General features: G+C 40.8%; 1 protein-coding gene across 2 annotated transcripts in view; it reads right to left on the reverse strand.

The window, feature by feature from the left end:
- The window catches only part of ASCC3 (activating signal cointegrator 1 complex subunit 3), a 202,937-nt gene that overhangs the window by 86,297 nt on the left and 91,986 nt on the right, over positions 1-24,654 (reverse strand). For both annotated transcript variants that reach the window (XM_035109325.3, XM_088665994.1), the window contains 3 exons: positions 22,999-23,133; positions 10,497-10,688; positions 9,940-10,164 (listed from right to left, as the gene is read on the reverse strand). In XM_035109325.3, coding sequence (XP_034965216.2) covers positions 9,940-10,164; positions 10,497-10,688; positions 22,999-23,133 — 552 coding nt within the window. The remainder of the gene's footprint in view (positions 1-9,939; positions 10,165-10,496; positions 10,689-22,998; positions 23,134-24,654) is intronic.

The following is a 24,654-nucleotide window of genomic DNA, read 5'->3' on the forward strand; positions in this document are numbered from 1 at the left end:
TATAAAGGCAACCATAAATTCTATGAGCAGGAAATGAGGAATGCTATAATGAAATATTCCCAAACTGACAAATTAAGGGGCTTCGATTTTTTTTAAATAAAGAATGCACCAAGATTTATCTCACAATTTATTTATTTGACGTATTTCATCCTATGGCTTATTCTTGAAATCAGAGGCCCTGATAGAAAGTTTCTCCACAATGGCAGTTCCTTCACAGTAGGAGGGTCATATTCTGCCAACAAACTTAGAACGCAGTACACTTGGAAAACCAGATTATGCATTTCAACCTTACTCTGATGTTTTATGGAAAATGTTTGCTCAAGTGTCCTGGGCATCAACAGGATATTGAGTTGCATCCAGTTTTGATCCTTCACTCACAGAAGGCTTTTTGCTTTCGTGGAGACATTCATGAACAGAAGAGAGAAGGCAATTTCTTCTGATTCTCATTTCCCCCTATGGCCTCCCATCATGCAAATGTGCTAAAGGAAGCTGGAGAACTCACTGGTACAATACGGGAGGTTATAATCTTGCTTTCTGTATATTGGTCTGGGTTTAGAAGTTCCATTCCATAAACAGTGGGAGCTTCAATTCATGGGAGCAGAGTTCTACTCACCAAATGATCACTTTCAAATGAAACTTTGGATCCTACTGCATCCCATCATCATCTTGGGCGTTAAGATTTTTGTACAATTCCAAGTGGGGAACACTCTTCTATTTAGTCATATTTATTTAAGTGGGAATGCATGTCAAGGTTAACAGATACATACACAAACACTGAAGTGATGCCACAGAATTTATGTACAATTTTCTTTTAAAAAAACAACAACATTTCAATTATTTGATTATTTTACAGCTCTATCCTCTTTTCTCTTGAACTGCACATCTAGCTAAAGGGGTTGTTTTTAAAAGGGCAATGGCAGAATGGAAACTACCACAATAAGATAATTACATGTCACCCCATATGGCTAGAATATATTGCAATATGGACTCTCCAAGTTGACTCATACAACACAAATGCTGAAATGTGATTGAGACGTATAGATAGGCCCTAAATGCACACAATGCCGTTCCAAGCACCAAACTATATTCAGTGCTATGTAAAAACCAGCACCCAAACTACCCAAAGCACCAGATTATATGGAATAACTAACAAAAAAGTTCATGAGATAAATTCTGAAATTCCACACCTTCCTTGATATTCACTTAGAAATTAGCCTCACTGATTTATATGGAAACTAGTTCCAAGCAAGTGAATTTATAATGGCAAACCTCGCATCCCTAAAAAAGCACATTTACTTGAAAATAAGTACTACCAACTCATTCCCCAAGAGTCTAACCATCGTAATCCAATTCTCCTCTCCAAAATTATCCTATAAAACATTTCCATTCGTTCTAACACCCCAAGCTTCTATTTTATCATAAACAACGTGTTCTCCCAACCGAGCCCCACAACCTGTGTCAGGATGACATGAAGCTGTTTAAAGTATCTTTAATACGAAATTCTCCAACTGCATTAATAGCACCAAATTTTTTCTGAGCCAAATTGTATCTCTCTGCTATCGTGGACATTTAAAGTCAAATAAAGGTTATTTTGATATCTGAATGGGGCCGCATAGAGGTTAAAAATGCAGATCTACACTAAATGAGTGCATCTCCATCCAAACGAGAGGAAAAAAGGTACTAAGCCACGGGCATATCACACAATTTGTTACCTAAACTAATGTATGCATTTGATTTCTGCCCATGATTCAGTGAAGTAGGCTACTTGCTTGTTCTATTTCGAAAGAGTGAAGGCATTTCATCCTATTACACAACAACATTACTGCTCCTGGAAATGATAAGCTTTGGACTATTGAAACTATAACACTCCTTTCAGAAAAGGTAACAATGTGCTCCTTCTCATCATGTTCTCTCCCTGCCCTGCTATGATAGCAACATTGGCCTTGCAAAAATTTACCCATCTGAACCAAAATGCTGCTTTTAAAAATACTGTATGCAGCAGGCAAATATGCAAAATAGCCCTAAAAAAACCCTCACTGTGGAGTTGCACTCGTTAAACATCAACAGGGCTACTACAGAACGAATGGATTAAAAGACTGCAGCCATGAAGATGTTAAACTCTTTAATGTTATTATTATAGCCCTTATTGAACACAGATGGTGCTGTAGAACAGAAACTACTTTTGAAGATATGCTGCCACCTTGTGTCCACTTCAGTGCCCTGTCGTCTTTTTTTTTTAACAGAGAAAAAGGAAAACTGAGCTGAAACCATCTATTTTGTGTCACTGCTGCTTTTTAAACACCTCCCATTTCAAGGGGGCACAGAAAAATATACTGAAAATGTCACCTATCTTTTTTGTTCAGGTCATGTGCAAAGGCCCCAGGGAACTGTGGACACACAGACCGTGGAAGCCCCAGAACTCCGGGGATACAAGGGAGCAGAGAAACCCATTATCCTTGCATGATCACACCTGGGCAGGTTCCAGACATGAGCTGCCACTTAGGCAAAATCTCTTTGCATACTGTACTCTCCAATCTATTTCCTTAGCAGGCATATTCTGACCTCTGCCACCAGTCAGGAATCCATGCGCCACGGGCGTCAGAGGAGGGCCGGCTGCATCCCCACTTCTCAGGAAGAACATAATGACAAGGGGGACACCAGCCTGCCCCTTACATTGGCCAAGGAAAGGACAATTACAGGAGTTTGCTTCCTGACACCTTGCCAAAAGAACACTATGCTCCAACATCCAATTGCCCTCAAGCTGCAGAAGGGGTGGGAGGGAGGAAAGCAACGTTCTGGTTCCATCCACTGGCCAAGAGAACCAGGACCGCCAACTGGTATCCAAGGAAGACCACCAGCAAAGGAAGATCAGCCTAGCCCAAACTGGATTTAAATGGCTGTAGTTCACCATATACTCTAGGCATTTATGACTCCATCCTTTGGCCAAAAAGGCTCAAGAGTGGTTTACAACAATCTATTTTGACTTTGTTTTGGCCTTGAAGAAGAACTGATCTCAACCTTTCCTCTCCACATTCTGCCCCTTGTGGGTCTTGTTCTCTCTCTCTCTCTTTTTTAATAATAATTTTTATTCATTTTTTCCAAATTAACAAATAAAACAAACAAAACAACATTTTTGACACAGTTCATCTTAAATTCACTCATCTCATTTTGCTCTGCTGAGCTTTGACTTCCCTCCCTCCCTTCCCACGGTTTTCTTGTTTACTCCTGTCTCACAGTTTATTATTGTCCTCACTTCAATCAATTTGTAGGATTCATTTCAATCCTGCAAGTGTTTTTAAACTTCTACAGTTTTTCTCCATATAATCCACAAATTTACTCCAGTCTTTTCAGAACTTTGTCTCTCCCTGGTTTCGGATCCTGCATGTCAGTTTTGCTGATTCAGCATAGTCTATCAGTTTCATCTGCCACTCATCAATCGTTGGTATTTCCTGATTTTTCCATTTTTGGGCCAACAAAGTCCTGGCCGCGGTTGTCGCATACATAAACAGTATTTGGTCTTCTTTCGCAATCTCCCCTCCCATGATTCCTAACAAAAATGCCTCTGATTTTTTGGGAAAGGTATATTTAAAAATCTTTTTCAATTCATTATATATCATTTCCCAAAATCTTTTAACTCTGTCACATGTCCACCACATATGATAAAATTCACCATCTTTTTCTTTACATTTCCAGCAAGTTTTACTACTCATTCTATACATCTTAGCCAATTTTACTGGTGTTAAATACCATCTATACATCATCTTCCAAACATTCTCTTTCAAGGTGGTACATGCTGTAAACTTCAATGTTTGATTCCACAATTTCAACCACGCATCATATTCAATATTATGCCCAACATCTTTTGCCCATTTAATCATAGCATCTTTTGTCCCTTGTGGGTCTTGTTCTCTTTGTTTGTAAGCCTGGGCCTGTTCCTTTCCTCTTTTTGAAAACTCATGTGAACGGCTTTGGGAGAGAACAATTGTCTGAGAAGTGGCATAAAAATATAGTAAATAGATAGATGGATAAGTAGGAAAGAGGGACTCTGCCTAGACTCCAGTTCCAAGTATGAAAGCTGCCATAGGCATTGCCATACAAGTACAGATTCCCCTCTCCCCAAATCTTGGGAGACATCTCTGAGCTGTGCCCTATGGCGGCACCTTAAGAAAAAATCATTTGGGAGGTGTTGGTATACAGGACTTGGACACAGAAAGAAACACTTCATTTTGCGCATTTTGTTTGGCAGCTTGGCAAACTCGCAAATTTTGACACTCAACGCCGCCACCCCACCCACAATAAAATGAGTTCTAAGACAGGGCTTGGAAATGCTTTTAAATTCTGTGAATGATTCATAACTACATAACTAAGAACATTTTATCATAACAGTTTTGTTGGCTTATTTCCCCCAGAAACTTGACTAAAAAAAAAAGCATTGTATTGCCCGCTTGATAAGGAAAACCCAAAGTAGCAGGTAGAATTCTGCTTTTTTTTCTCTTTGCAAAGCTTAATTGATTTTGTTTGTAGGTAGGCAAAGAAGTAACTGTTCTTTGCTGTTTACAAGAAAGGAAGGCAGGTGCATAGCTCTGTTAGTACCAACATATGCCAGAGTAGATAACAAAACAACTGCTATGTCCAACTGCCATTAAAAACTGTACACATAGATTAACTCATTTTCAGAAACATAGACTATAATAAGTTAAAATAACTAGCAATGCTGTTCCTGGAGTAAATAATTATTCATTTATTATGTTTATAATTCTATTATTTTAAAAAAATCATATAAACAATCTGAGAGATTGTAATGTGGATTAGTTTTGTCTCCATGCCCTTTCCCCTCTCAAACCAACCATACTTGTGCAGATCATCAGTAAATGTACATCATTACAAATGACCTTCTCCAAGATAAGCGTAGAGGACACTGTAATGAAAGAAAGATCTGCACAGAAGATGTAAAACACTTTTAATGAACTATAGCCCTGCGCAAAAGTTACTGGTTAGCTGAAGTATTGAGCACGATAATTAAATCAAAATTTGCAAGGGGGGAGGGGAAATCTGGTGTGTGAAGAAGATTGAACATTTGCTTTCAAGTGCTTCATCAGCATAGTCATGCCAGTTTGCTTGTTTTGGAACTGCTACTATATTCTGAATGGCCATCTATTTGCCACAACATACCCAACAAACCCCCCCCCCCACAACTGCTCAATATTTTATGTCCTGCCTGAATAACCTTCAATTTACTTGTTATTTTTAAAGCAATATCTCTGAACTTATTTGCCATACTCAACAGTGGGAGACATGCTTCATAGTATGTTAAGTCCTTAACAAAAGCACTATTTCAGATCCTTCCAGAGGCCTGTTCCTCTCCCCTTTTCTCTCTCTATAAATTACCCCTTCATGTCACAGACCATGCTGCAAACATCTCGGCATCAATCCTGAATGCTGTGCATACTGATAATTCCCCTCACTTTTCAGATATGTTTAAGGATGCCTGGTGTTGCACTACTGTACCATAGCAGGCTATTTATATGAAGCCAAGGCAAGGTTCTCCCATGTCCCACCTTGGAGCACCCTCCCCACCCATTGCCTCCCTAGCAACACACCCTCTCTCTGGGCCATGCCCCTCATCAGCCCTGTCCTTGAACTCTGATGGTGCCTTTTGCTTGCCTGCATAAAGGTCAGAGACTTGTTTGTGAGCATGCATACAAACTAGCCTACTTTAAAAATGTACACTCTGACACTGGCACGTGACCCCACAAGGTTGCCCAGCAGGGAATGTGCCCCTCAGGCTGCAAAAGGTTCCCCACCTTGCTTCCTTACGAGCACCCAGCAGCTCACAATCCACCAGATTCCTTTGCAGAGCTTAGGTGCAGTGGCCCAAGATTGAGAGGCTTCTCTAAAGTGAGGTGTTGGGGGGGGGGGCGTGTGTGTCTCGGTTTGAGTTCAATCATGTGCCACTTCTTTTGAACACCTGAAGACTCACTTTTCCAAACTAAGTATTGGAAATGTATGAGCGTATCAAACAGAGAAGAGCTTTTGCTTGGTCTTTTAATAACATGTATCATTAGTATAATCCGTAACACCTATACATAGCTTATTCTACTAAAGATTCTGATTTTTGAGTGATGTTGCTTATGTAGTCAAAATGGCACCACACACACACACACACACACACACGCGCGCGGTGCCAGGTTTTGGGGAATTCCAAGGTATGCAAAAGTAAAAAACATATTTAGAGAGAAAAAATCCACTGTGGGAAACTACGTGTTAAGAACTGAGCGTGCTTAGCAGCCATGGAAGGCTGACTGACTATTCCAGGAAGTGGTTACAAAATTGAGTGGGAGGGAAGACAGAATGGAGTATTGTGGAGGAGGGTATGGCTGGCTAACTGGAGTAAACCAACAGGAGTGCTCCAAAAGTGTCGACATTTTGTTTCAGGTTCTCATTGTTCTATTTCTAGTTTTCAGGCTGCGCATGCCGTTGCTTATGCAGTCAAAATCCCTAATGTGAGCCACCACCCATGATGTAAGAGAGAGAAGTTACCAGAGCTCCAACAATCTCAAATCCATCTTGATTTCTGATTAAATTTCTAAATCACCACAACAATTTACAGCAATTTGATCTAACTCTTTTTCCCTTGGAATTTTTTTTTATTTTTTTTAAACAGTGCATAGGGGGTGGGCACTCTGTGTGTTAAAAAGCTATTCTTGTCACTCAAAAGAAAACAAACCATTTCTGCTGGGACGCACCTGCTTACTTTGTGAACAAAGGTTTCAGAAAGCAATTTCTTGGGTCTCTATATAAGCAGCAGGCTACCAGATAATGAGTGATGTCTTCCACCTGAGGTTGACCACAAATACAATGCCTGTCTGCGTGGGACCTTCCTGTAGCAGCCATCTAAGACTGCAGTGGGCTTAACTCGGAAATGCAGCTCAGTAAAGGCATTTCTTATGGAAACTGGTGAGAGTTTGGTCAGATTACTATCTCTAAAATGCTCTGTTCTCAAGAGTAGATACGAAGAGAAAATCTGGTGTTTCCAATTAGTTGGAGGTCCCTTCTGGATTCTAACCAGAAGACCCAACGCCTTAGAACAGGCATGTCCAACAAGTAGATCGTGTTCTAGATAACTGGACGTTTGTGGTAGATCACTGGCTCCCCCAAAGAAGCTCAACAACTTCGGCTCCCCTAAAAAAAGCTCAACAACAACTTTGACCTGAATGCCTGCTGAATGCCTTAAAAACGGGGCTTTCCTCCTCCCCAAAAAAGCTCAACAACTTTGACCTGAACCCCCCCAAAAGGGGGTAGATTACTGCCAGTTTTTAACTCTGTGAGTAGATTGCAGTCGCTTGGGAGTTGGCCACCCCTGCCTTAGAACATTCCACATTACAACACTGTGCTGCATGTCCTACTTGCCCATCTTGTTTTGAAAGCCTTTCTTTGTTTTAAACCTAAATTGGCCTTTAACAACCAAGTGTCTTCCCACTGGGACTGATAAGAATGCAGTAGTTTTAATTATGAGCCACTGAAGCACGGCCTTAGACCCAGCTTAGTGCAAGCGGAAGGCAGTTACACACCTATACACACACACACACACACACACACACACACACACACACACACACACAGGATTTCTGATGTCCACTGACGTATGCCATTGTTCCAACTGTGACAACCCCCACAGCCACATCAAATACCATTCTGGAGGCTTCCCAGTAGTTTTTGGGGAAGTGCAGGGTATTGCAACAGGAAGAGAATGGATGCAACATCTCTTTGTGTAATTTCAACAGAATTGAACACAGAGAAGCAGGTGGTACTAATTGCTCTCTGCGTTACTTTTGCTGGTAACTTTATTAGGATTTCTCCTGATGACTCCAAAGCAAAAGCTAGTTAAGCAAGAATGGAAGATATTTATAAGATCATCTGAGCTGAAAGAGATAAATGATTGAGTTACAATCAAGAGAAACGAAAGACTTTTGTAATTGGCTTGACTTACAATTGATTTTCTGTAATCAAGCAAGTACCGATCTTTCCTGGCTTGTCATGTCAGCAGGAAAAGTCATGTCCAGTGTTCCAGAGTACATAAAAAATGATGGTTTCATGGCCCTGTCAGTGCTTCACACTTTTGCTTTTCAGCATTTTCAGTTACACCAGCTGAGATGCATTGCTATTTTCACTAACATAAGTTTATTAGAAATCATTAACACACTTCAACATTGACCCTCAGTTGTCGGAAACTGGCACAGTTCCTGACCATTGAAGATTAATTTTATGCTTACTGTGCACTAGATCTTTTAAAGCATAATTAAACTTTTACGAAAACGAAATTGCATTTTGGGGTGGTCAAAGAAAAATGAATGTTCTAACTTTCTTTCTGCTTTTTTTCTGATATGGAAGCTAGATTGCCTCCTGTGGTCAATGTTCAAAGCAGTATGAGGCAGTACATGCATGCCCATTGTCATAATAGGGAGCAAAACAAAGGTCAGGACCAGGAAAGCAGTCCTTCACTGGTTTGTCTATATTGTTGCCTCAAGAATATGGCATTTTACTGGAAGATGGGAGGGAGGGGAAATAGGAGAGTGACTACATCTGGGCGCCAGGCAAAACATTTGTCTTCTCTTCTCCCAGGCCTCTGGCTAATTAAAAAATCTATGGCATTTAAACCATGTGTCAGGTGGTGGCGGTGATTACTTTTGATTGTTACTGTAGTATGTATTTTGTGTTTTTGTATTGTAAACCACCCTGTGATCCTCAGATGAAGGGTGGTATAGAAATCTAATAAATAATGACACATCTCAGAGGGCAATTGGCATATCTATCATACAAGGTAATGCCAAATTGCTCAATTTTTCAAAGAGATGTAAACATAAGAAATGCCCTGTTGATTCAGGTCAAAGGTCTATCTACTCCAGCATTCATTTTTTGGTCAACAGATTACCCTGGGAGGTCCACAAGCAGGGCATGAGGACAATAACCATCTCCTCCTGTTGCTCCCCAGAGATGGGTATTAAGGGTCATGCTGCCTCTGATCTTGGACGTACTATATAATAATCATGACTAGCAAACACTGATGGCCTTTATCCTTTTTTAAAAAAGGCATTTGTTCTCACCCACAATTGTTTCAGATCTAAATCAACAGCACTGTGATGGGTACCTGTGTGAATCTGCACACTATGCTAACATAATCCTGACAAATTAGAAGACTGATACTATAGCTTCTAATATTAACTACTTCTTCTTGACCCAAGAAACACCACTCACACCATTCTCATAGTCTAGGAGACTATGGGAAGGAAGCCCTCTGCAGCAGCCCAAGAAGCACAGAATTCCACACTTGTGCTGATCCTCCCTCTTCTGGGCTCTTATAACCTGACAGAAAGGTATGTGTCAGAATCCTAAAAAGAGCAGAGTTTAATGTGGAGCTTCAAAAATGAATTGGTCTATCCTCACGATCCGTCAAACGTTGCACAACTCACTTGTTTTGTTTTTACATCTGCATGTGCAGATTGAAATCCACTTGAGAAAGGTTTGTACAAGGAGAATAATCAGGAAAAGTATAATCCCTTCTTGTAATATGTAATTATCTCCTCTTTGGACCAACCTCTTACACACAACACGCTGCAGTAAGAACAGCCATTAAATCTTCTGATGTGTTGAGCGTCTTTTAAAAACTGCTTGAGAGCTGTTAAACCAGACTTGGTCTTATTCATAAATGGCTAACCACATTAAAAAAACAATTCAGTATTCTTGATTTAGACTCTACAGAGCACTCCTACATTTGCAAAATATGTTACCCAGTGTCACTACGCAAACCCTGGAAACTATTTAGTGAAGCTGCTATAATTTAAGAATATAAAGACTACTGAATTTTCCTCACATTTTCTTCATATTGGTTTCAAAAGGGTAGTATGTATTAGCTACGCAGAATAGCTTAAGAAAACGTACCTCTGCATTCAAGTTGTCTGCCAGACTTTCAAGAAATTGGCTCTCGATTGGATTCTGCTGAGTAAGCAGGGTCAGGTAATGGCTGAGTTTGTCATGTGTTGTAATAATGACGCCTTCTCCAAATTTGTCAAACTGAGGTCGTCCAGCTCGACCAAATATCTGCATGACATCTAAAATTCCGAGGTCAACAAAGGAGCCTCTTTTTGCAGCATAGATCTGTGTTCCCTGGTTGACGAAAAGTTAATAAAAATTAACATAAACACACATGAGTCTAATCCAGATGAGCTGAAGACCAAAATTAGGCAAATACAGCAGGATTTCAGGAGTGTACTTAAACTAATCCTTCCATAATCTATGATATATTTAAATCTTTACTATCCAACTAGATTCCCAAAGGAGAGAGACAGTTTTTTCAAGCAACCCCGTTCCAACATTACTAGATAAGTAGCAGCATACCTTACCCCCACAAACCTACCCTTCCTTTTGCAAACATTGTTAAATATATGACACTTTATAGATTTTTTAATGGCTGATATGGAGAGAGGATATGCTCTTACCTTAATAATGACAGCATGAGCAGGAAGATTGACACCCCAAGCTAATGTAGCTGTACAAACCAAGACTTTTATATATCCACGAGAAAACAAGTTTTCCACCAAACTTCTGTCTTGCCGCAGCATTCCTGCATGATGAATACTGAATCCATCAGGAAACATTTCACGCATTTGCTTGTTTCTGGATCTTTGAACCTTTTCATGGACAAGTGAAAAAATAATATTTACATTAAAATACAATAATCCTGGCACATACAAAATTGCTTCCAACAAAATAACCACAGATAGGATGCAAATAAACTGCTCTTCTAACCACATTAGTGGTTTGTTATTGCTGTTACTGGAAATGGATATTATTCATATTGTTAGTTCTATATCCCTAAACAGTAAGGTAAAAGGTAAAGCACCCCTGGACAGTTAAGTCCAGTCAAAGGTGACCATGGGGTTGCAGTGCTCATCCTCGCCTTCAGGCGGAGGGAGCCGGCATTTGTCCACAGACAGCTTTCCAGGTCATGTGGCCAGCATGACTAAACCGCTTCTGGTGCAAGAGAACACCGTGACAGAAGCCAGAGCGCACGGAAATGCCGTTTTCCTTCCTGCCGAAGTGGTACCTATTTATCTACTTGCCACTGGTGCACTTTCGAACTGCTAGATTGGCAGAAGCTGGGACAGAGCAATGGGAGCTCACTCCATCATGTAGATTCGAACCACTGACCTTCTGGCTGGCCAGCCCAAGAGGCTTAGTGGTTTAGACCACAGCGCCACCCATGTCCCATTCCCTAAACAGTACAGGCCATGAAGGCCAAATGGTGTAAGAGACAGTAAAGCACTGTTTAAGACAAATCACAGGGCAACTGGATGTTTTCCACTGCAGACTGCTCCGCAAAAAATTCCACCCTTGCAGTCCAAATACGCATTTTGAGACTCACTTCTTAATTTACCATGATATATTTGTATGATGTTAGTGCTGCTGGCGTGGCTCATCTTAGGTCAGACTCTTGTTTCCTAGTAATCTAGGAAAGTTGGATGTCATCCATAAATAATAAAGTCAAACTCAGAGCAGATTTACTGAAATCAGTGGATTTGATTTCAACGGGTCTACTCTGACAAACATTGGCTATCACCCTATGACTTTAATTTTAATGGAAGTAACTCTTACAAAACCATTCTGATTCAGAGGACTGACTTACGTCTCAGACAGCAAAAACCTGCACAAATTGAAGTTTTTACAAAGAATATTGGGATTTCATAACATCCTTGCGGAAATGAGCTCATATTTGTGGGCCAGAAGCTGAGCTGCAATGCTTCTACAGAATTGCCAAATGGATGTATGCTCAAAGGGGCATTCTCAGGTCTTCCTTGAGCAGCACAAGTAAAATACTCAGTGTAGAGGGGCAGTTAATAGGCTTCTAAATATGCATAGCTGCATATTTCAGTTGATGCATGTTTTGGAACAGAGGAACGGACGTAAAGATAGCATCCCAAAACAAAATTGGATTATTTGCATTCCAAAAGATTGGGTTCTATTCAGATACTGAATAAATTTCAGTTACCAAATGATGTAGTTCATCTTCAAGAATGCTTCATGGTTAACTTCTGAAGAACTGATATATTACTATGACATAGACCTCCTTCCTTTCCTGAGGTTGTAGGCAGTAAGAGGAAGCCCATTTTCCAGAACAAACATTTCATGTCTCCAGATTTCAAAGGCACATTAGAAAGGGACTTCTGCTGAAGACCTTAACATAGCCAACCAAACATTACGTTCAATTTACAGCCTGGGCTCAATTCCTCACTTCCTTTTCAGTAGCTTCTAAAGTATGGATGCAGGACTACAAATTACATTTGAAGGCAAAGAAGAATAAATTGAGATTTCAAGGGTGCTCTCTCAGGATTTCCATTAAAAAACATAAAACTGGAAAGACTGCTAAAGCTGACTTTGCTTCAGTGGTAACAAAGATAAAAACATGCTCCAAATTGTTCCGCCTCCTAAATGCACACAATCTAACCAACAAAACACATTCTGAAAAGACCTCCGGGTATAGGGAGGAATATAAATTCAAACAATCAATCAATCAATCAATCAATCAAATAAATAAATAAATAAATTCAATGGTTGGTAACCAAGTCCCAACCTACATATTTCAGAGTTCTTTCAAAGTAAACTGATCCTCCAAAAGTTTGAACAATGCCCATTTAGCAACCTTGATTTAATGTTGTCCACAGTGCAATAAACTTACTGGACTTTCACTATTATTGTGTATAACCTTTAGGATTAAATCACAATTAAAGACATTTCTGATTATGTTTGTTCAACCTTATGAACCAGGAGATTATACATAATTACAGTTATACCTCCGGTTAAGTACGCTTCAGGTTGAGTACTTTCAATTTAAGTACTCCATGGACCCATCTGGAGCAGATTAATCCACTTTCCATTACTTTCAATAGGAAAGTTCGCTTCAGGTTAAATACACTTCAGGTTAAGTACGGACTTCCAGAACCAATTAAGTACTTAACTTGAGGTACCACTGTACTATAATAAAAAATCTGTTACGAAGTTCTAACACTAAAGCTCATCTTCTGAGGAAGTCTACCAACATACACATCATAAGCTGCCAACTTAAGTATCTCCTCAGGCCATAGACATTTCAGGCAGTGAAAAGAAAAACGGGCATGGCTGGTGTAAGAAACAGAAAAAAGGATAATGATATGGGGTTCCTCTCCTTTCTTGTCTGTTCTCTCTCCTGCAGGTGCTATCTTGCTCCTCGACATCAGCTCCCAACAAGGACAAGTGGGTCATTCTAGGCAATGGCAGATCACATTGCACCATTTCCAAGGAATAGTCCCTTCCAACTCTGCAATTTTATGATTCTATGAGAGAGTGTAGCAGGAGTTGTACATTGTTTCACAGTCCAAAAACAAATGACCCAAGGTGGCTCATATGATGGTAGTCTCCTCCTCCCTAGGTTTTTTTTTGTTTTTAATGTTCTCATACAATCTTGCATGCAGAGAACAAAACAATGTCATAATGATGTATCTTCTCTCAAGCAGTAACCAAGAGAGATTAATTTTACTATTGACACTTCCCCTCAAAATACCTTGTGAAGGAAAATGCACAATCCTAGAGTGCTGCAGAGATGGTGCATCACAGGGAAAACAGAACTCATATATCAAAGGCAGCAACAATAACCATCTTAATGCAGAATACAATGAATATGTAATACTTAGGAGTATCTAAATAATAAGTACATTGTAAGCTGATGTACTTTGGATTAAGCTACTTTTCTCAATTTACTTGAGTAGGATTAAACATATTTATCAGGTTATATCCATGAGACTTTCACTCATGCAATGGGACTTTCTCTTCCTCATTTCGCCCTGTGCACTCTCAAAACCTGTTCCAGTGGGTTGAGGGAATCTCCACAGCAGATTCTTGGGGTGATTGGGGGCAGGGCTTCAGGGGGGAGGAGAGGTAGGGGAAACCCTGTTTTGTGAACTGAAGTCTGTTCTGTTTACACAACAGCAGCATAAGATTCAACCCATTGGGTAGGAGTTAGCCAACGAGTCCTGTCAGCAGACACCCGCCCAAGGACGGCTGCTTGCACAATGTGGCCTTCCCCCTGTGCGCGCTCACAGTGGGGCAGCCAGGAGAAGCCTCAGAACAGGGAAAGGCATGCCAAAACGCTTGCCCTGATGGAACAATCACTTTAGTGAGATGTTGAATTCCTCCCATTATGTTATTTATTATGGGTTATATTCAGATTAGTGGAAGGAGAACCTGAAGCATCTGCAGGAAGAAGGAGGGGAAGTGATTCCTCGTTCTCCCTGCATCTCACAAACAACTGCTCAGAAGTTAGGAAAATGATGCTGGAGGGCTGCAGAGGGTAGGGCGAACCCACAAAATTCCCCTTTCTCATATACTCTCTTCTCATAGACTCATAGAATTGTAGAGCTGGAAGGTACACCAAGGGTCATCTAGTTCAAGCCCCTGCAAAGCAAGAATCTCAACTAAAGTACCTGGTTAAAAACCTCCAAGGAAGGAGAGTCCACTACCTCCTGAGGGAGTCTGTTCTACTGTTGAACAGCTCTTCCTATCAAAAGTTCTTCCTGATGTTTATTTGGAATCTCCTTTCTTGTAACTCGAATCCATTGGTTGGTTCATAGCCTCTGGAGCAGGAGAAAACAAGCTCGCTCCATCGTCCATATGACAGCCCTTTAGATATTTGAAGATGGCTATCGTATCTCCTCTTCTGCTAGATCTCAAATCATTTTGTAAAGAGAATTGCAAGCCTGGATCTTACTCTATATTTATAACCAGCATTTCCTATGGTGACATACCTTACAGGGCAGCTGCGAGGAAAAAATGAGGTGGAGTAATGTATCTCAGTTTATATAAAGTAGTTATAAACATGCCCTTTATAATACGCAATCAGCTGCCAATATACATGATTAATAGTTAGATATCTAGTCATACTAGTAATCTATGAAATGAGTAATACCAAATTTCATTATGCCATCCTGAACAACTCTGTCATCCTATAAGCAGATGCCATACCCATAGAAATATTAGGAGGGTTCAAAAATACATACGTAGTTATCTGCTTTTGAGGTGGCTATATCTTTCAAGAACGTACATTTAAAACATTGACATCAGGAGACAAAGGCCAGCGTCGCCCAGTGGATGGAACATTAGGGTTGGATCATTGACAGCAAGGTTCACAAGGCAGCCTCTGCCAGGCTCAGGTGTTCAGATATTACAGAGAAAAGTGACGAAAAAAAAGGGGGGGAGCTACCTGTGCTTTTGCTTTCCCATTTTTTACTGTACTTTGCAAAGCAAGATGTAAATGTCTCAGCTATAACTGAGATCTTACTAAGAAGGAGAGAGAGAGCAAATACCTGTGCTTTAGTTTTCTGGGCTTTCCTCTTTTTCATTCAGCCTAAGATTGGTGGTCAACAAACTGGAAATTGGTTAAAATAGCTTACTCACAAGGCTGCAGTGCAGGGAAATGAGATTATAAACATCCCTTGCTAATTGAAACATTCTGTGTAGAATGATAAACACAAACTAACCCCAAATAAATAGACTTCCAGTCAGGCCAACACAAGAAGTGGACATGTGATTCTTACAGGACTACCCTACTCAAGTTTACTCCGAAGTCCCACTGTGCTCACTTGGGCTCACTGCCTAGTAAGTGTATTTAGAATTGCAGTCTTAACGTACTACATTTTGATCTACTTTCCTGTGGAGTGCTGGAGGATTACATACATCCAGCCAGGTGCTTGTTAAATTCTTGCAAATATACAGCCAATTTAGGCACCTGGCATTGTTGAAGCATAGAACTGGCACCAAAGAGACATTCATTAGTCCTCAATGGTGTTGTTTTGCAAGTTTCAGAGACAAACAGGTAATATACATAATCATCCAGTTGTTTTATACCATCAAGGCATATTTAACAGGAAAGTGTAAAAAGCAACTACACTACCAACAGGAAGGCATTATGTTATTTGGAACATCTGTTACCATTTATCACCATTGAGCATGTTTGAACACAATGGCCCAGGTTGGATGATCCTGGTTTAGTAACCTGAGATTCAGAAGTGTTTTCCTCACACAAGCTGCTTTGTGTGAGTTGTGATTAAACCAGGAAGTTTTTAACCATAGTTTCCCATTTTGTCTGAACCAGCTTCAGTCCTTAAACCAACTTCAAACAATGGTTAAGATCCTGTCTTGTTCTGATGCTGGTGAGGATACTTTCCCAGTTCAGGCAACTTATGGTTAAATAGAGACTACTTGGTTTGATGACTGCATATGGTGAAGGGAGGAATTGAGGGGCTGTGTGTGAGAGCAAGAGACTTCTGCAAATCTTCACTTAAGAAACCAATATATGATCATCTAAATACAGCCAATAACTGCAGAAAGTATTGACCTTGTTAAAATCATTCCATTGGTCACATTCTCGCTCTCACCAGCTTAAAGTAAGAATAGAGGAAAGGTTACTTTCAAAGTGCTGAGTGAAGAAAGTAATCAGAGTATAAACAAAGGTACTAATACTTAAAAAAATAAGTTATTAAAAGACAGCAGCAACCCAGATTATATACTGAAAAATGCCATCAAAAAATGTGCAACAACAAAAAATTCCACAAGGTGGCTCTCAATACTATATATATGCATATACCGATTACACACACACACACACACACACACACACACACACACACACACACACTCCACATATTTTAGTGTTACATTAAAATGTTTCTGTTCTGAAGATAATTTTCAGTTTAAAACTGATTCAAAACTAAAATGCTGGTATAAGGCATGTGACACAGAAGTACATTCTTGGTGTGAACAGCCAACTCAAGGTTCACATAATAGATAAGTGGCTAGAAAATAAAAAACAGCATAGCAAGCCTTTATAAACTTGCAGGCGGTACTTTATTTATAGATTGCTTCTTTTCAACCATCACACCAGCTCAACAACTTTGCTATAAAAAAACAACTTTTGTGTCGGGATATTCACTTTTTGAAATATGGCAACCATAGACTAGGGAGACCAGGGTTGGGATTCAATGAATGAGTCCTGTCGGTGGAAGCTCTGTGCAAGGACTTGTGGTTGTACAAAAGGGATTCTCTTCTTTCCTCCTCCCCCTCCCCATGCCCCTGAAATTGGCTTTGGTGTGGGGTCAAGAGAACTCCCGGAACAGCATGTAGGTGGAAGAGAGGGAAGCCAAAATGCCTTCACACAATGCTGACTTGAAGGTTCAAATCCCTACAAATGAAGCTCACTCAGTGACCTTGGGCCGGTCATCATCTCTCAGCCTAGCTAACTCACAGGGTTGTTATATGAAGATAAAACAAGCAGGGGAGAACTACGTAGAACTCATTGAGCTCCTTGTTCCACGCCCCTCATCCCTAGCCACTACTGAATTTACTGAAATGCAACTTGAAAGACTCTATGACAGCTGCCCATGGTTTAGCATTACAGTAGCACCTCGGGTTACAAATACCCCAGGTTACAAACACTTCGGGTTACAGACTCTGCTAACCCGGAAGTAGTGCCTCGGGTTAAGAACTTTACCTCAGGATAAGAACAGAAATCGCATGGCAGTGGCGCAGTGGCAGCGGGAGGCCCCATTAGCTAAACCTCAGGTTAAGAACGGTTTCAGGTTAAGAACGGACCTCCGGAACGAATTAAGTTCGTAACCAGAGGTACCACTGTATGTCATAGGCACCCCTAGCCAAGAAATGTGTTTGTCTGATAGTTAAATCTTAAGACACTTACAGCAACTCCCATGGTACCCCGGATAAACATTTGCACATGCTTCTAACCTCTAGGCATCTGTTCCAAGGTCTGTGCCCTGTGGAGCAGTTGCAGTAACAGTGGGCCCTTGCCCCTCCACCAGCTTATGTACCCTCACCTGACGGGGTGCATGTACGCAACCTGAGACTTCTCCTGCACAGAAGGCATCACTGCTCTTCCCTCTTCATGCCTCTCCTGGTTCTAGGAGACAGCAGGGAGAGAAGTGGCGGGGATTTGACTGACCCATCCCTCTCCTGAACAGCCTCTTCCCCCAACATGCCCATCTCTGTATGACAGCCCTGGCCATTCCTCTCCCCCTGCTGGCCTGGTTCCAGCCTCATGGCCAGTGTCAAACCCCATAAATGGCTGCCCTCCTCTCCTGGATCAATCCCCTGGCCTCCTGCCTCCGTCACACGCTTGTCAGAGCCCTGCCAGTCCCTGACACATTATGTGTGAAGCAGGCCTTCAACTCTGATTAGCTGCTTTTTCTATAAGCCACTGTTTTCCAGATCCTAACTCTCTCTTTCTCTCTCTCTCTCTTTCTGTGTGTGTGTGTGTTCCTTCTCTGTCAACTATTTCCAATTCTTAATGTTTCTGAAAGGGATTGACATCATCCATAATGCCTGAAAGCTTTAGTCGAGAATAAATTCCTGAGAGTAATTCTTAATTACTTACAGATGTCTGTTAATTCCTATGAGAGTTTTTATTTCAAAATTGAAAGGGCAGGTTGTCTCCTGTCAGGCTCTTAAAAAATCCACTGGCTCTTTATTTTGTCAAAATGTTATGCTATGTGGAATAGGAAGCTGCTGAAGTAAAATAGACTCTCTCTTCAATGTCATCTTTCCCAGCATGAGGACAAAAGTAATTTTGTTTCTAAAACTTGAACGAATTTCATTATTGACCGGTATCCAAACAAATTAAAATTTGTTAATAATTCATGGTGTGGGTTATTCAGAGTGAAGGGGAAGATATGCCTTCAACTACCGTATCCCATCTATCCACACATGCATGTATGTGTACATACACACTATCACTGTGGGTCTGCCTCTCTGCCATATGACTACTGTGACAGAAGAGTCTGCGTGCCCCAATTAAATCAGGGCAAAGTCAAGCCAACCTACCAGAGTCAACCATGTCCCGACAAAGCTGGGTTGCTTCTCTATTGGCAACCCATAAGACACACAATTGAGGTTGGGAACGGAACTGTCCCAGGAACAGCAAACCCTATGACCTCCATATGTTGTGGACTATACTCCAATCATCTCTAACCATAATAGGTGGGGCTGATGGGAGTTGTAGCCCCAAATATCTGGATGACACAATGTAGATAACCCCAGACTATGGAACACCCTCCCATCAGATGTCAAAGAGTATGGTATCTGACCTTTAGAAGACATCTGAAGGCAGCCCTGTTCAGGGAAGTTTTTAAAGACTGTTTTAACGTATTTTTAATCTTTGTTGGAAGCCGCCCAGAGTGGCTGGGGAAACCCAGCCAGATGTGCAGGGTACAAATAAATAAGAATAAGAAGTCTAATTTATAATGTTTGGTTACTTATGTTTGAAGCTAGCAAATATCTGCTTTAAGCCCCCCCCCCCGCCTCCATTGCTATATTAAGAACAGAAAAATGAAAAAATATTGTAGAGCTGCACTCAAAGTTCCCATTGTTCATAATTTCATTTTTTGGATGGATGTGCTGGACAGTTCACAGCACAAGCCAACAATGAGAGAGGAGCAAAGGGCCCATCAGCAGGTTGCTCTTTCACATTAAACCATAGTATATTTTTGCTATGATGGATAATGTAAAGCGCAAACAAGGCCATTTACTCTTAAGAACACAAGTTTGTTTGGCCGCAGTCGGTCCCTCCTTACCCAATCCCTAAACTTTATTTTACTGAGATATTATCTTATTTAATTACGCCAAAGATATTGCCAGAGTATAGATGGGAATATGAACAGTGTTAATTAATAACACCTCCTATATCTCATTCTCCTATATTTATTAAACACTCCCCCCCATTTTATAAGTTCATCTGCAGAATTTTGTAATTACCTGCTTAGCAAGACGCAAACCAGATTAACTTATCTTTTACTGAAAAAGTATTATTGTTCTCAGTAAGCAAATAAGATAATCCTTTTTTTAAAAAAAAACTAAGTCATTTTCATTCAGAACATTTAAAAATAATTCTTCACTAATAGGAATTCATTACAAGATTGCAACATGCTAAAATCAGAAGGGGAGAGGGGGGGGGGGAATGCAGAAAAGGATGCTAACAGCAGAAAGCCCAGAAGCTTCTTGGCAGCCAGTGCAGATGGACCAGGATTGGTGTCATATGCTGAAACCGTCTTGTCCAAGTGAGCAACTTGGATGCCAAATTCTGCACCAGCTGAAGTTTCCAAATCGTCTTCAGATGCAGCCCCACATATAACATGTTGCAGTAATATAACCTAGAGCAGGGGTCAGCAAACTTTTTCAGCTGTGGGCCAGTCCACCGTCCCTAAGACCATGTGGTGGGCCGGACTATATATACAAATTCCTATGCCCCACAAATAACCCAGAGATGCATTTTAAATAAAAGGACACATTCTACTCATGTAAAAACATGCTGGTTCCCGGACCGTCCGTGGGCCGGAATGAGAAGGCGATTGGGCCGCATCCGAACCCCAGGCCTTAAGTTGCCTACCCCTAGAGGTTACCAGAGCATAGTCATCTGAAGTTAGGCTATCTCTGTCCAGAAAGGGGCACAGCTGAGCCACCAGCCAAAGCTGATGAAAGTCGCTCCACATCACTGAGGCCACATGAGGCTCAAGCCATAGAAATGGATCCATGAATAACCATAGTTTAGAGGTTCCGGGCCCTAAGGAAGTCAGACTATCCCTGTCAGGGCCTTTTCAGTGATGGCTCAAACCTGGTGGAATGCTCTGTCCCATGAGACTAGGGCCCTACAGGATTTAACCTCCTTCCGCCGGGCCTGTAAGACAGAGCTATTCCGCCTGGCCTTTAATTTGAACTCAGCCTGATCTTTTATTTCCCTTCTCTTCCCCCTTCCCCCTTTTATGAAGATTACCCGCTCTGGGACCCCACAGCTAATTCTCCCCTGGCCTCCTCGCTGGCCCAAGTAGGTCTAATTTAGCTAGCTAGCGCTGGTGACTATCTAATGTTTATTGGATGGATTTTACCCAAATTGCTTATTGAACTGGCATTTTATTGTTATTCGTGCTTTTATACTGTATTTTATGCTGCTTTTATGTTGTATTCCAATTAAGAGTTATAAATTTGTTGTTAGCCGCCCTGAGCCTGGGTTTTTGAACTGGGAAGGGCGGGGTATAAATAATAATTTATTATTACCCAGAATGGACTCCTTCCTTAATGTAGGTTTTTAAGCATATGTTGGATGTCCATCTGTCATTAATAGTTGGGATTCCTGCATTGCAGGGGGTTGGACTAGATCAGGGGTCAGCAAACATTTTCAGCAGTGGGCCGGTTCACTGTCCCTCAGATCTTGTGGGGGGCTGGACTATATTTTGAAAAAAAATATGAACAAATTCCTATGCCCCACAAATAACCCAGAGATGCATTTAAATAAAAGGACACATTCTAGTCATGTAAAAACACGCTGATTCCCGGACCGTCCCGTGGGCCGGATTTAGAAGGCAACTGGGCCGGATCCAGCCCCCGGGCCTTAGGTTGCCTACCCATGGACTAGATGAACGCCAGTGTCCCTTCCAACTCTGCAGTTCTATGATTCTAGGAAAGCCGCTGACATTTTAAGCAAGGTTATATCTGAAGCAAGCCTTTGATGTGCTCTGCTTCGGTTTTGTTATGATAAATGTTTTGCATAAATGAGCTACAAACTACAAATGACTCTTTCCTGCAAACATCAGCAGATGAAAACATCTCTTTTGTTCGTGTGTCTCACAGGGCAGTGAAATAGCTCCATTAATTATCACTAATGAGAGAGCAACCTATGGGTTTTAGCAGCAAACTGTCATTTATGGAAAATAATATTAATGTTTTAGTAATGTGTCGCTGTATCTTAACAGATGGATTTTAATTAGCATGACATGTCAAGGAGTACCAACAACAACAAAAAATAGTGAACGCACTTAAATCCCATGTTGAAATATTAGCAGACAGCACACGTTCTTCCACCGTAAATTAACCATGGTTGAACTTTGCAGCCACAGCTGGAGCCAGGGAGAAATACAGAAGTCAATGGTAAAGAGCTTGGTGAATAAGTAGAACAGGTAAATTATTAGTAATGTTTCCAGTTGGTTTGGCAAATGAAGTCAAGGATGCAGGCCTTCACTTCTCCAGCCAGAGCCAGTTTCCATGCTACCGGGGATCATGGTTAGATAAACTTATGGTAGGAAGACACGTTTGTCAACTGACATGAGCATAAACTCAATATACACCTAAAAGTACTCACAGAGCAACATCTACACTCTATTTAAGACCAACTTAGAATGCCAATGATTCACTCTTGGTAAACTACCACAACACTAGCATTGATTAACAGCCAGCAGCTGCCACAATGTGAAATACTATCAGAGATACGAAATATTGTGAATATTTTATTTATCGTATTCATATCACATCTCTTCCCCTCCCCCCCAAGGAAACTAGGAATCCTACAAACAGGGGCCACTTGACACTATATTCATGGGTGTAGGTGTCATGTTGTTCTAACTAAAAGATTGAGGCCTTTGAGAAGAATGCACATGGTGCTCCTTCTCGGTGTGAAATTAATCTCCTGGCAACTTAAAAATGGTGGCATGAGAAGGAACCAAGTTGAGGACAGCTCTCATATAGTCAAGACCTTGTGATGTTTCCAAGGTGTTGCAAGAGGGTTAAATGGTACATTGGCTCCCATGCTATGAGGCAACAGCAGAAGTCTTATGGATTACTGCTTACAATATGTTTCGACATACATCTGCCTTGCATAAATCATGAATGCCACATTCATGTTTAAAATACTGCTTTCATCAGAAAAAAAACGTATTTGTAGCCCTAGAAGCAGACAAAAGGTAAATGCAATGCTTGTGAAATTTAACCCTTAGTGTCTTCAAACACAGAACAAAATGTTTAATCCATTAAAAAACAAAAGAAAAACACACCGTGGTAAGCAGTAAAAACAGGAAGATATTAATGGATCTTGTTTTGGTAGGACATCAAAACCAATTAGCCATAGAAACCACTTACTTGTTTTTCTAGTTGCCCATAGTCAGGACCTTGGGTTGGTAAAAAGTAGCAAATGTGACCATTATTTTTAGCTTTCTCACGAAGAGCCATTGCAGTTCTGACAGTAGCATTCCGAGCATGAACAAACACCATCACCTTGAAATAAAAAAGATTTTTCAAAAATTATTTAGCAATAGGAATTGGTTAATAATACTAGTGGTTTAGGACTAAATTAAATAATAAACACATAGAAGTCATTTTAATCGGGGTTAGTTAACCTCTGGCCCTCCAGAGACTGTTTGACTCAAATTCTCATCAGCTTTCGCTAGCATGGCCATTGATCAGGGAAGATGGAAGATGGAGCCCAACAACCTTTAGAGGTCCACAGGTTATCCAGCCTGTTCCAATTTAGAACAAACAAATAGATGGTATGTACAGCAAATGAAAGCATGAACACTTTCCCCCCTTTTCTTTTTCACAGTCTACAATTCAGTTTCAGAGCTCTAACTTAGGCTTAGTCCTCACAAAGAGCATATGAGGTCATACAAGTAGTGCGTGGACCACTTTGGACTGTATATGAGTGCTCATAGGCTTCAAGAACAAGATATCATCACATGTAGAAAACAAGCATACCAGGGAGAATGATATTTTAACTGCAGTGTGTATAGCAACGTGGGTGACCCAGGGTTTTAGCGTTATAAGAGAGAAAAATGTATCCCTATTCTCTCTCCTAAAATTGTATATAGCTTTATAAACCCGCACTACGCTACCTGAATTGGATGGCAACAACTTCATTTACTTCAGGACTAAAACTTTTTTTAAAAGGAAAGGAAAAGACCAGCCTCGATCCAAGACCATGATGCACAGTACTTTCAAAATATATCTTTTTATTTCAGTCTACTGAATGAGCATATAAAACAGAACAACCCTGCGGTTCTAAGCGGGTTAACTTAGCCTGTCCTAAGTATGTCAAGAGATTTTGTATTTTATTTTATTTCAGTGGCTAACCTCTATGCATTACATTATGCAAATAAGTTGGGAAAAGTAATTTGGAATAGAGAAAAGTGGTTCCACGGCTACAAGCTGTGTAATTAGATCTGTACTCTGAAGTTCAAAGCTAGTTCTGGTGTCTCAAGAGCTGAGAGCTTGTGTAGCTTTTCTTAGGGAAAAACTAAGCTTTTAAATGACAAAATATGCAAGCAAAGCACAAAGGAAATGTCTCCAGGTTAACACTACACAATTTTATGACTATCGGGGGGGGGGGGGAGGGAGGGATTAACAAATCTTGCTGAAGACTTTTTAAAAACACTACTGAAAGTGGTTTAAAGGAAGAAGGTGATACTTTCCTTGAACAGAGGTAGCTTTAGCGAAAAAGAAGAGAGAAATAAATCAAAAATATATTTCTTACTATGTTAAAAATGCAACAGTGGATTCAATTTCTACCAAATACAGCACCTTCTCCCTCATATTCTGCGCTGGGTGGCAACAAACAAACAACTTGAAGCAGCTTTCCCCAATCTGGCGCTCTCATGAACGACAACTCTCATTGAACCCAGGACAATGTCCACACTGTGGGGAGTTGTAGTCCAACAAGTTGGTTAGAGCATGGTGCTAATAATGCCAAGGTTGCAGGTTTGAACCCTGTATGGCACAGCTGCATATTCTTGCATTGCAGGC

The sequence above is a fragment of the Zootoca vivipara genome, chromosome 3 (genome assembly GCF_965207765.1).
Source record: "Zootoca vivipara chromosome 3, rZooViv2.hap1.1, whole genome shotgun sequence".
Taxonomy (NCBI): Eukaryota; Metazoa; Chordata; class Lepidosauria; order Squamata; family Lacertidae; genus Zootoca; species Zootoca vivipara.